This window comes from Anolis carolinensis, unplaced genomic scaffold (genome assembly GCF_035594765.1).
Source record: "Anolis carolinensis isolate JA03-04 unplaced genomic scaffold, rAnoCar3.1.pri scaffold_13, whole genome shotgun sequence".
Taxonomy (NCBI): domain Eukaryota; kingdom Metazoa; phylum Chordata; class Lepidosauria; order Squamata; family Dactyloidae; genus Anolis; species Anolis carolinensis.
This window is the reverse complement of record NW_026943824.1, coordinates 1,263,835-1,277,426: the sequence shown is the minus strand read 5'-3', so window position 1 is coordinate 1,277,426 and position 13,592 is coordinate 1,263,835. Positions and strand designations below refer to the sequence as shown.

The 13,592-nt window shown below is 37.2% G+C and overlaps 1 protein-coding gene across 4 annotated transcripts in view; it reads right to left on the bottom strand.

The window, feature by feature from the left end:
- Positions 1 to 13,270, bottom strand: part of smurf1 (SMAD specific E3 ubiquitin protein ligase 1) — a 32,049-nt gene extending 18,779 nt beyond the window's left edge. For all 4 annotated transcript variants that reach the window (XM_062964187.1, XM_062964189.1, XM_062964190.1 and 1 more), the window contains exon 1: positions 12,987 to 13,270. In XM_062964187.1, coding sequence (XP_062820257.1) covers positions 12,987 to 13,041 — 55 coding nt within the window. In that variant the 5' untranslated portion in view covers positions 13,042 to 13,270. The remainder of the gene's footprint in view (positions 1 to 12,986) is intronic.
- Positions 13,271 to 13,592: the final 322 nt, after the last annotated feature.

Here is a 13,592-nt window from a genome sequence, read left to right as displayed (position 1 = left end):
AACTGATTTTGTAGGAGGCTATACTGTATTAAAATGCATAGTTGCCTCACCAGAGTACGAAATGGAATATCTGGCCCATAACTATTAATGATAAAAGGGAAGGAAAACAGACAGGAATCAAGTAGCACTTCAACCCTGTTGGATAAGTCTTGGCTGGACAATTACAGCATGCATGGAAATAACCACTCCTACTGGGAATTGAAATGGCTAGCTGTGCTTTCTGCAGAGATGGCAAAAAAAATTAACATTAAGAGACCATTGCAATCCAGAGTTGAAGAATTAAAAGGACAACAGATGAACAGCAAACTACAGGACTATCTGGGATGCAAGAAAACTTAGCGCTGGGACTTATCCAACAGAAATGCTGTGACGTTTCTCCTAGTATCAGTCCACTCCCTGAGAACCTGCTTGACCTAGAACAAGCCATTCAACTTCTTGTTATCAATGAGGAAATAGAGAAAGATTTCGAAAGGGCATTTGGGACCAGAAACAGGACTAAGCAGTAGCACACAGTCCCAGAATGTAATGACCACCAACAAAAACTGACCAAACTAGTTATGGCAGACAGGTAAATTAGCAGAAAAGTCCTAGTACTTTCAAAAGGCCACTTTTTAAAAACCGTGTGCTATGAATGGACCCAAGAGTCCATTACAATGCAGAATGGTTTCATAGTAGGCTCAGCAACAATTAAAATGGGAATTATGAAAACCATGGATGCAGTTATTACAGATATTAAATTATTAATTTTAAAGTATGGACTGATTGTTTTAATAAATATTGTCTATGTTCTTTGAAACAAATATGTGTCGTATCTTCATCTTCTTACTGTCAATAAGAAAAAGTTCCACACAAAAAAATTCACAGTACTCTTTGATCATCTTTTTCCTCTTCCACCTTAAGATTCTTCTTACTTGCGGTATTTCTGTACTGCATTTCAAGAAATGTTTATTTTTAGTTTGCCGTATGACTCTTCCTGCTTAATCTCAGCTAAAGCTATCTCAGTGCATCAAAACTTCCTTTAATGGCTTTAAGATCTGCACAACATGCAATTCCCCAAACTCAAGGATCATCAGTGACCTATTTAGGAGGGAAAATCTTTTCTGGCACTGCTATGTGCAACAAAAAACTATATCCCCAATGCTACTCTGGTATGCCAGCATAAAAATACTAATTTCCAAATAGGTAGTGCTGCATCATTTAAATTACTGGTTACAAATGAGAGTGGATGAAACCTTCTGGAAAGCACAGCGTTCAGCTCAGAGCAACTTCTCCAAAACAGTTAGATGTGGAGAAAACAGCCTGACATCTGCTGTATTAAATCCCATGGCACACTGAGATTAAGCTTCAGCAGAAATCTGATAAAGAGTTGCTTCTCATCTAAATGTACTTGTGTGGTATGTATTCTGAAAACCCAAGAATACTCTCAACAGCAATCTTCTCTAATAGCAACAATATTCATTTCTGTTTGGTATTCATCTTCTTTAATGGCATTCCACTAGAGGCAAAAATCTCAAGTGCTTACTAGGAAGTAACGTAGAAAATTGTGTTGTGTTTTTGTAAAATAAAAATTTTTAAAGCTCCCTTTCCTCCAGTAAAATAGGCAAGCAAAAGGATGACCTATATAAAACCACATTGTCCCAAAATTGAGGAAATGACACAAAATCAATAGCTTTGCCTGTTATTCTTCTATCTCCCTCTCTATCCCATGCTCTGAAAATCCAGTCATTTGCATGCTCTCTCTCTCTCTCTCTCCAATATTTGTGACACGCAATCAACAGAAATCTTTACAATTGAAGTTCTGTACCTAAACACCTTGCCTTAAAATATTTTATTCAGCATTCTGAACAAAAAATATTTCATAATCTTTTTCTTTCTTACAGAAAAAAGTTACCCCCAACTGAAAGTCCACCTGCAGTGTATTCTGCTTGCACTGATCACTTGTTTGCTTGCTTTTATCATCTCTTATGTTTCCACTACCAATGTCTAAATTTAGTTTGTAGAAGTCTTCAGGATAGAGGTCTGTCTTCTGCTGATACCAGACTGTGAAATATTATACACACTACTGGCATTACAAAATGTACTTTCAACTCCTTCCAAACACATGCAGAGGACACAATTTCCCAGTTCAGATTAGGAACATCAGACATTGCCTTATAGTAGATCAAACTACATGTTTGTGTAACCTGGTGCTGTCTACTATTATTCAAGTAATTCTCCAAGATCTTAATGAGAAGTCTCAATTTCACCTGCTACACAATCCTTCAATAAGAGACACCAAGAGATTGAACATGAGACTTTCTGAGCTGTCATTTTCACCCTTTTGTAAAATTGTAGAAGTTGACAGGAAACTGCCGGCATACTCCATCCAACCAAGTACTAAGCTTACTGGGATGCTTAGAATTTAGCAAACAGAGTATAAGCCAAAAGCGTACACAGATGTCAATGCAAAAGCCCTATCACATGATATGACTGACCTACATCAATACAGAGAATTACTATTATGAGGTCAAACTATGTAAACTGATATGCTTCACGCACATTCAAGTTCGGCTCCATTTTCACTACAACGAAAGGTCTTACAATATACTGCCTGCCCAATCCCATGCATATGGAAAACCCACTAAGTTCAATAGACCATACTCCTTCTTAAATATGTAGTAACTTAAATAGAAGTAACACAGATGAGAGAGATATAAGGGACAGGAGAGAATAGTGTGTTTTTTGGAGGGTGGAGAGAGATGTGAGCTTGAATCCTCCGAGAAGATAACACATCTTTGTAGAGGATACAATCCAACCCGGAAACTAACCTCACCTTCAAAAGGATTCTGTCTCAGAAAGAAACAGCATGCACAAGATTTCCATGGGTGGGGCTTGTATAATGTTTCTCTTTCAAATTCCTATGATCCAGACTAAAAATAATTAGGCAACAGGACAAGAGATAGATATAAAAATGAACAGGTAACATTATTAGGCTCCAGCACCAAGTTTAAATATTTGGATGGCTAAGCATCTGAGATTTTCCCAGCTCTGTCTGTTTATGTACTTTGCACTCTTCATGTTCATGTTCAATTTCTGTCTATTAACTATGTAACACTTCTGCGTACCCAGCCTATACCCTTTGTTATAAAACCAACTGTACAAAACATAAGGTAGCTGAGTTAACAATACATACAATTATGAAAGAGAGCTTTTACCCTCAGCTATAGCAGTATCAGCCTACGTGGTGCACTTTTGTTCCTCAGATATGACAGAATCATTTCTTCAGCCAAGATAATGAAATACTCTGTTTACATAGGCCTGCATTGACACAAAGGCTGACTAAGAAAAACTTTATTAAAAATTGCCATTTGAACTACTGTAGAAGCATCACTATATGTCAGAAACAGAATTCATTTAGAACAGCTACAAAAATAGGGAGCCGTTATCCTACATTCAATTATCTGCCAGTGTTGTTTAATTGTCTGCAGTCTGCCTTTATTCAGTGAACTGTATTGACCTGGATTCTCTGCAGAATTTTAAAGTTTTCCTGCTAACAATCAATTTTTGAGTTTAAGGTACTCAGGTAGAACTAAACATGGATGCGTGCCAAAGCCTTAGTTTTATCATCTCCAAATAGGTGACTATCAGGAATATTATACTGTTCTGAGTGCTGATGACCACAAAATAGCTAAATTGGCACATAAGACTATGACTTCTATTTCAGCCTGTTCTCATTCACAAAATTGCTAGAACAAGTTTTGTTCTCAGTGCAAAACCTTAGTTTAATGCACAATAACATGGAGCAGATCAGAGTCATATTTGTATACCATTACAGCTATAAAGCCACTGATATCAAGCATATTCTGTCCTCTCCAAAGCAAAATACAGTTAGACATAATGATTATAATAAAAATAAATGATCATATTAAGACAGAACCGTATACATTTGTCTTTGTGTGGTACCTGGACACTATTGGATACCATTCATGCTTAAATACATAGCTGAAATAGGGCTTAGAGACACATTTGAATAACTCCCAGGTTTCCTATTTTTGAAGATGAAAGGCCATTGCTTCTTTGCTAGTGTGCTTTGGGACATCCCAGAATAACTTCAGTCTGCAACAGGTCACTTAATCACTGCGTCTACTCTAAATACAGCTTCCAGTGTGTCTTATATAACCAATTTCTCCCTTTCTCCTTTCCATGCTATGAAGAAGAAATGGCCCATTACTTCAGGGCTTTATACTAGTTTTATTAAAGATTTTTACGGCTCCTCTGTGGACATCAATGAACATAGGTGCCCATGATTATCAACATGTTCTTCACCAAATACTGGATAACTCTTGCCACACACAAACCCTAAATCAAAATACACAGCTACATATTTTAGATGGATCACTGTGCAGTTTTTAACAGCCTTAGAACCGCAGTCATTGAGTATCTTAAAGACTACAACATTTGTTATAGCCTTAGTGCTTGTAGATTACAATCAATTTCACCAGATGCATGAAGTGTTAACTGGCATTTCAGGTGAACCTGTTATTCATAGATTCATACAGGAGATTACTTGAGGAACTAATGACAGAGGGAAATTAAATACAGAAAGTACAAAGTAACAATTACATTATTAACAGCGGCCATTCACAAAACAGTTGTTGCTGCCAACACAAACATAATGTCACTTGGTATGCCAATTAACATATGTTGTGGGATAAAAAAAACTTAACTCAATAGGACTAGAGACAGATTCTAGATTGCAAAGATTAAGCCATAATAAATCTGTTTGTCTTTCAGGTGACATGGGAACATTTGTGGCAATAATATAACCGAGCAATCCATTCAGAAAAGTTTAATCTTAACTATATGGGCTTTGACAGGATCACTAAATAATGTTTCAATATAAATTACAGATTAGCAGCAAAAGGTGCCCTGAAAATCCATATATCAGTTTCTGTGATAAACTAGTTTTAAGCACCTGTCTGATTTTCCTTATCTAGCACATTGACACCAAGAACAGTAAAGGATCACATCAGCTTCAGTTTTAGCACTATAAGATCTCTATGTCAAATACTAGACTGCCAAGAACAAATTTTATTTCTAGTTCATGACACAAGATGCTACAGGACTGCCTGATCCAGAGACAATTCCTTTCAGTTTCAAGAGAGGTGAACACAGCTGGAAATATTCACTACTCACAGCCTTTGTGCCTCTTGAACAATAATGGATTGTTTTGCCCATAAACAGATGCACACATGCTAAATGATTAAATTGTGTTTAACTATATTATTGAGCTTAGTGGCTGAGGTCCAAAGTTGTACTTTAAACACACCCAATACAATCTTGCCCCCTTCCCCCTTTGAGCAGTCAAATTTTGATGCATATTGTAACCTGCTTCTGAACACCTCCTTACTTTAAAAAGCAGCTTGCTATAAGGGTTGAAATAAAGGACTATCTTTTGAGAAACACACGCCACAAGAACATTAAGAGGTTCATGAGTTAGCTCTACAGTTCTCTGTATTCCTATCAATATCTTTAACTCAGCCATGAATCCAATGGCCTAAGGGATTTATGTCTGGTATATTTGCTTTGCCCTTGACACAAGCCAACTCGAGTTCTGGCCTTTAACATGATTAAGTGTTGCTTAAGAATGCTAACACATCACACTCTTTCCCTCAAGACTTTAAAACATCCTCAGAAGAAGAAAAATCAGTCCATCTATCAGAAATTATATTAGCCAAAAATCTTCTGTTGCCTCATGTTAGTATGAAATGTTTGTTTTTCCATTGTTAAACTGCGTCAATTTTTGGAAACAAAGTTATCTATCAATGAACTGTGCAGGGTTATGTACATCTCCACAAAAGTAAGCAGAATATGTAGGATTTACTCCCCCAAAAGTCTATACCACACAGCCGTCATCACAAATCCCAGCAGTCCTATTTATCACAACCAATACTGAGAAATGCTTGGAGACCCAGTCCAAAATCAGAAGGCCAGCATCATTCTCACCTCTGGTATAAAGACTTTTCCCACTTTTTCCTACTCCAGGAGCAAAGCAAAGGGCAATTGTTTAAAACACACTTGGTTCAAAATAAGTAACAACTCTGAATTATGGGATTTTAAGGCGAGAAAACAAAGTAACAAAGAATGCGAAATAAAAATGCAGAAAACCCTCAACAAACCAGCCAGTGAGTTGCCTAAAGGAAATACTTCTGCAAGGTTAAGCAGAAATATTACTGCCACTGCACAGATGGAACACAGGCAAAGGAACAATTTTCTAAATAAGCTGAAGTTCTGTTTTTCCTTCTAGACTGTTTTCATTTCTAGCTCTAGTAAAACAATATGAGCATAGACCCACCAAAAAGCAGCCATAGATAAACATGCCACACAAACCACATTTCTGCCAAGATAAAAGCTTATTGTTGCTATTTAGTACTTGAAAATGGCACATAAAATTGTCTGGGTCAATCAATATCAGTGTCATTGATCAGGCAGTTAACTCTACATCATCAGTCAAAGCTGACCATGCATCACAAAAACAAAGCAGGAGGCAACAGGGTACTGTCACAACCCTTTATATCCCTCTTTTGGTAAGTTGTCTTTGAATATCCACTTTTCAAGAACATACTATAATTTTTCTTTGACAAGAAGTCAGATTATTCCTGGAAGGTTTAGATTTTTGACTTTTATAAAGCACTGGTTCTTTCAATAATTTAGCTTAGTTTAAAAATTAAATTATCCCAGCGAGATTTATATTCACACCAGGTAACAATGCATCATCACACTTGTTTTTGCTAACAATGCCAAAATAAACTCTCTTTAAGAGGTTTTTAAAAAAGACGTGGCACATGTCAGATTAACAGTCTGCTCAAGGAGAGATGTTCCAATATGTCTCTTTTACTGTTAGGTCAACTTTCAAAATGCATTCATTCCAAATTCCCATAATGTAGTCCATAAATATCAGCAAATATTCTGTGATAAAAAGCTAATCCTGTGGGAGGGAGTTCCACAATCTGGAAGCATGTGATGGTAATGGTACCAAGTGAGAACCGCTACCAAAAAATCCTAAAAAATTACAGAATTTCACAAAGGAAAATATGGTATTTCAAACAGAAGTTTTTTGAAACATAATTGCTGAAACTTTTGGAGGATCTCTCCATTCAAGGACCTCTTTCTCTCACTGATATAAATGAAAGCACACTAAATAACTGCAGCACAGCAAGGAGGTCTGAGAAGGTAGAGAATGATTAGACTACTCTACTTCCCATATTCAGTTTAGGGGGAAAACACCGCAAGAGGCCTCCAACTGAATTATTTATATTCTCTTTTTCTAACTACTTACTAAGGATATTCACATTTTATCCTCTATTGTGTTATTCTCTCACCAACATGACGTACATTATTTATATGTGTATTAGGACATTTACTACACCTAAACCTTACCCACTGAAAAAGAAAGGCATGCAGAAAAAATGAGATTTAAACCAACTTTTCTTGGCTGCATAAGAACAAAAATCATTTGGGAGGGAGATAATTGCGAATTTGCAAGACTACTTAAATCCCAATTATCTTCAATATAAAAAGGGTTTTGCACATTGGTTTATAGTTTAATGCTTATTCAGACAGGTCATCACTACAGTGCTACAAATTATGAAATTAATCATGGGGCAATACTGTATGCAACAGTATGCTTTCAGAAGAAAGCACAGCACTGCATTTTAAAATGCCTAAATCGAGTATTGGAAATTTACAAAAAAGAGAATTCTACAAAAAGGAAAGGCATGCTGAACCCATTCTTTAAGCACCTATGCCATGCATTAGAAAATAAATAAAGCATTAGTTGCTGAGTCGCTTTTCCACGGCTGACTGACAAGACTGAAGATCTTAATAAACCGATGTCAGCCTGCTTAAACAAGCCACAAAATTCCATTAACTTGCAGCCTCTTCAGTTATGTGTACATAATTATAAAGAGAGAAAGGAAAGATATAAATATCTGCATATGACTGGATGCATAGAATAAAACATGGTGCCAACAGCTTTGTCTGAAGATATGGATTTATAGATTGAAACTACCAGGAGTATACTCTATATCTCAGTTACATAAAGACAACTTGTCTACATTCCTGAGTCAGAAATGCAGTTTGAAATATCAAGATTTGTTAGTTTTCTCCAGAAGTAAAATGCTCTAGACTTAAACCACCAAGCCACAATTATTATGTGCAGTTAGCTGGACCACCATGTAAAATGAGCTCACAGAAAGTACATTTATTTGTGTGTAGATTATCCCTGGCACCAGGCATTGAAGCAGATATGAAAAGTATGCACCCTTCAGGTGATTTGGGAGCTCAGCTGCCAGCATGCCTCACTACTAGCTGTTTTCCAGGACTGCTGGGAGTTGCAGTCATATCCATCTGAAGTACTGTGTGAGTCAATCTCTAAGTATTTCAGTTAGTAGAACTGAGAAAAGATCCTATGGTAAAACACAAGGATTCTCAAACTAAATAGGCCAATGATCTGAGTCACTCTAGAAGCCACATTTGTTCATAAGAGTGAGTTCACCCACCGAAACAAGGCCTAAGTCCATGCAAACACTCATAATTCTGCTTGTGATTCTTACATCTCACTTCCTCCTTTCTTAAATGGTACATTCACTTTGTTTATGTGACTATATATACATATTTTACATAAATTACAGTTTCTTCTTTTTTTAAAAACCCATCTTTATTCCTTTCATTCAAGAACCACAGTTACTAGAACAGAACACATTTAAGATTTGTATTAGTGGAAAAACAGGCTAGTTCTGCATTCTTATAATTCAAGTCAGTTTCGAACCCAGAAAAAACAGATGCTTGAGATGACTAAATTATAACCTGGAATAAGATCAATTTCTTAAACATATTTGTACACCTGTTGCTTTTCAGAAAGTAATGTGAGATCTAAATCAATAATTCATACTGCTGTCATTGCTAGAAAGAGAAAAGTGACAGAAAATCCTCTCAGATATGTGATATGAAAAAATGTTATAAAAAGAACAGTACTTTAAATAGGTTTCAAAGAAAAGATGTGATTACCTTCAAAGTAAGCGTATTATTATAAAACCACCAGTATGTACACTGAATGATAAAGATCACAACTTCTAGACAAAAACAAAAATTGTTACTGTATACTAATTCAATGGTGCAGTATAAATTGACACAGTTTCAGTTCAAATGCCTCAGAAATAAACTTGAAAGTCCATTTTAAGATAAATGGCTACTTTTGTCATAGGCCCTCTATCTACAGCAGTGACCATTAGGATTTCTAAAATAATTTTAATCCTTGAAAATTATGCATTAATGTTAAGAACCTACTGTAGTCTTGAATTGGTAGAAACATTTTTGGGCAGATGATAGACAGCAAGTATGTTTGCCCTGAACACACTAAGAAAACTTACAACAGAAGTACAGTAAAAGAAAGCAGGAGGTTCATAAGAACACAAAGACTTCAAAGCGTTTTTCAGCTTTTGTCATTCCTCTTTCCCTTTCGGGTTGACACTTGTGTCTGCAATATACTTCCACTTTTCAAAATTGATTTCTTAGAAGATTATTAAATTAATAAAGGCAAAGTCATAAGAGAGTCACCAGAAGAAAGCACATCAAATGAATATCCACAGTAAATACTTTCATCATAAAAGGAATGCAACAGTTAACTTGGAGCTCATTGAAAACAAAACATGAGGGGAAGAAAACACAATCAATCACTGCCAGTTGTTGAACACTTTTTTCATCATGTATAGTGGTAAATGGGCACATTAATTTTCTGATAGAGGAAAATCCAGTAGTAAGCAAAATGCACAGAGAGATCATAAAGGGAGAAGATGATTCCTACATTGCATTTGGCAGGAGTCACTAGGATGTTGGGCTTAAAGGCAAGCTATTTCCTGGAGAAACAATCTATCAAGGCCTTGGCCAGGCATCTTTTATGGAATCAGTAGACACTCCCTTGGGGAATCTAGCTTTCATTTAGAAGAGGGGGTGACAGACAGGAAGTGAAATGTTGTCTAAATTCCACTGGTCAGTTCACACACTGCACTTACAAAGAACATGTACTGCATCAATCTGCGTGTTTTCTGCAACACATACACATTATACACCTTCTGTCTACACACACAGCAAAATATTATAAACATGTACATAAAATATATAATCCTTGCAACAATTCTCTATGGCAACTCACAACAATCCTATTGCGGGGGGAGGGGGTTGAGAAACAATCCACTTAGCAAATTTATGAATAAATACTTGAACCACAGATTTCCTGACTCCCCACGCTCAGTATCACACTGGCTCTTCAACTAGTCTTGTATGATAAAAGCTCAAATTAGCTGGAGGCTCCTACATGGTGAAATATATATCAGACAGTTTGTTATACAGACATGAGAGCCCCACCTGAATGTGCCAAGGAAACTTCCATTGTCATAACTTCCTATCTCCCTCCCTTTAAAAAATACCCCATGCTTGCCTCCCATAATGTGTGAAACAGCCCTTAGCAATCCCTTGGGGAGATAGGGCAGAATACAAATAAAGTCTTATTATTATTATTATTATTATTATTATTATCATCATCAGAGAAAACAAAGTTGCAATCCACTAAAACCCACAGTAAAAAGCATCTAAAAGATTCTGAACAAGTCCTTTTAAAAATACACATCTCAACGAGTTGTTAACAAAGCCCAACCTTCCCTTCAGGCCTCATAAAGTCTGGTCGGCCAAATCCAATTTTCAAGGAGACACACACTTTGCTGTCTGCCTACAATGACTGGGTGCAGATTTATTCTGTCAGTCATTGAAGAGGGGCATTCCAAAATAGAGAACTCAAATTATATTTAAGACTATTTCAATGTTCCAAAATACAAATTGCCCCATTAATAAAGGAGGGGCATACAGAAAGTCACCATTCCATTTTATTCCATGTTCAGGAGGATTCTTAACAAACCTAATAGAATCAGGAAAAGCAGGAATGTGTGTTCTTTCTACTAAAGAGGGGATTCCTGCCTTCCTATAAGGATCCATACCATAATCTCCAAGGATGAGGAAAAGGACCACAGGCATCACAACTGAGGCAGCAATCAAAACTCTGCTGCTGGAGGGGAGATGAGTTCATACTCCAAGTACACAATTGAGCTTTCTGACAACAAGAAAAAAGGGATGAAATACTTTTTGCTACCAACTCCAATAAAGAAAGGGGAGATGACCATGAGAGGACCAATCCAAGTCCAAATGGACAGAAAACATGCTGACACTAAGCAGTAACCTGAACCTTTTTCCTTAACACATGACTGCTAGCTCACAGTGCTAGATCAGTGTGAAGCCTCTTTGAGTCTCCTTGTGGAGAGAAAAAGCAGGGTATAAATAAACATAACAATAATGATAACAACATACTTGTGGGTGTGTACAATGTATTTGTGCACACTGAATACTCAGAAGACAAAGGGGATACTCTCTCAGGGACAATTTTGGAGCATTTCAAGAACTCTTCCACACACTCTCTATACACACACACACACACATAATATACAGGAAGGAAATGTCTATATATTCCCTTCAAGCCCCACTTCTGAGGAGGCCCAACTCGATATTATATATGTAAATATAATATATGCAGTATATATATATATATGTCTGTGTGTGTGTGACATATATATGACAGTATATTACTTCTGAGGAGGCCCAAATCGATATTATATAGAGATATAGGTAGATAATACTTCTGAGGAGGCCCAGCTCAATATTATATAGATGTTATATATAGATAGCTAATACTTCTGAGGAGGCCCAACTCAATATTATATAAATATATATATATAGAAAGCTAATAATTCTGAGGAGGCCCAACTCAATATTATATTATATAATGGCTTCGATAATCCAGAACCTTGGATAAGCGAGTCTTGGGTAAGTGAGACTCTACTGTATATACAGTATATATATGTGTGTGTGTGTGTGTGTATGACATATATATGACAGTATATTACTTCTGAGGAGGCCCAAATCGATATTATATAGAGATATAGATAGATAATACTTCTGAGGAGGTCCAACTCAATATTATACATAGAGATAGTTCCTTCCTGTATTTATATATATATACACACACACACATATACAGGTAGGAAATACCTCTATGTTCCCTTCATGCCCCACTTCTGAGGAGGCCCAACTCAATATTTTATATATATATATATATATATATATATATATATATATATATATATAATATAGGAATGAAATATCTCTATATTCCCTTCAAGCCCCACTCCTGAGGAGGCCCAACTCAATATTATATGTACACTATATATACTTCTGAGGAGGCCCAACTCCATATTATATGTACAGTATATAACACACACATATACTTCTGAGAAGGCCCAACTTGATATTATATATAGCTAGATAGCAGGAAGGAAATATCTTTATATTCCCTTCAAGCCCCACTTCTGAGGATGCCCAATTCAATATTATATATTTATATCTATATCTATATATATAAAATACAGGAATAAATATCTCTATATTCCCTTCAAGCCCCACTCCTGAGGAGGCCCAACTCCATATTTATATGTACAGTATGTAACACACACACATACTTCTGAGATGGCCCATCTTGATATTATATATAGATTGATAACAGGAAGGAAATATCTCTCTATTCCCTTCAAGCTCCACTCCTGAGGAGGCCCAACTCGAGAGATCTATAAATATAAATACATTCACACATATTTCTGAGGAGGCCCAACTTGATATTATATGTACAGTATATAACACATACATATACTTCTGAGGAGGCCCAACTTGATATTATATGTACAGTATATAACACATACATATACTTCTGAGGAGGCCCAACTTGATATTATATGTACAGTATATAACACACACATATACTTCTGAGGAGGCCCAACTCGATATTTGAGAGCTATAGCTACAGACAGAAACACACAGACAGCCTTGTGAGTAGGCCCAGTGTCTACCTGTGAGGCGGATTTTGATGCTGGAGCCGCTCCGCCGGCTTCCCGCGTTCGACATGGTTTCCCTTCAGGCGGCGGGGAAAGGGAAGGAAGGGAAGAAGGCGAAGGCCGGGGCGGCCTCCATCCGGGCCCCTTCTCTCTCTCCCTCCTTCTTTCTTTCTCTTTCTTTCTTTCTTTCCTCCTTTTCGCCGCCTTTTCCTCTCCTCACGACAAGAGCAGCAGCAGCAGCGGCGGCGGAGGCGGCGCCGCCTCACCGAGCTCGACGCCCGCCCCGCCGGACGCGAACTGCGCCTGCGCGGAAAACGCCTCGCGCCGCCCCTTCCTTCTCCCTCGCCCTCCCTCCGCCCCCTCCTCTGACGCAACCGACGCGTGTCGTCACTCCCTGCGTCACAGCGCGCCTCCCGACGCCATCTTGGGGAGGTCGCCAGCCTAGGACACAGGCCTGGGCCCACTTTGTTTTGGACTTCAACTCCCACAATTCCTAATACCAACTACAACTTATGATATAGTCAGTATATTATATAATACTAATAGTATAATATACTGGTAGTGCATTAGATATAATATTAATATTAATAATAATAATATTACCATATAATGATATAGTGC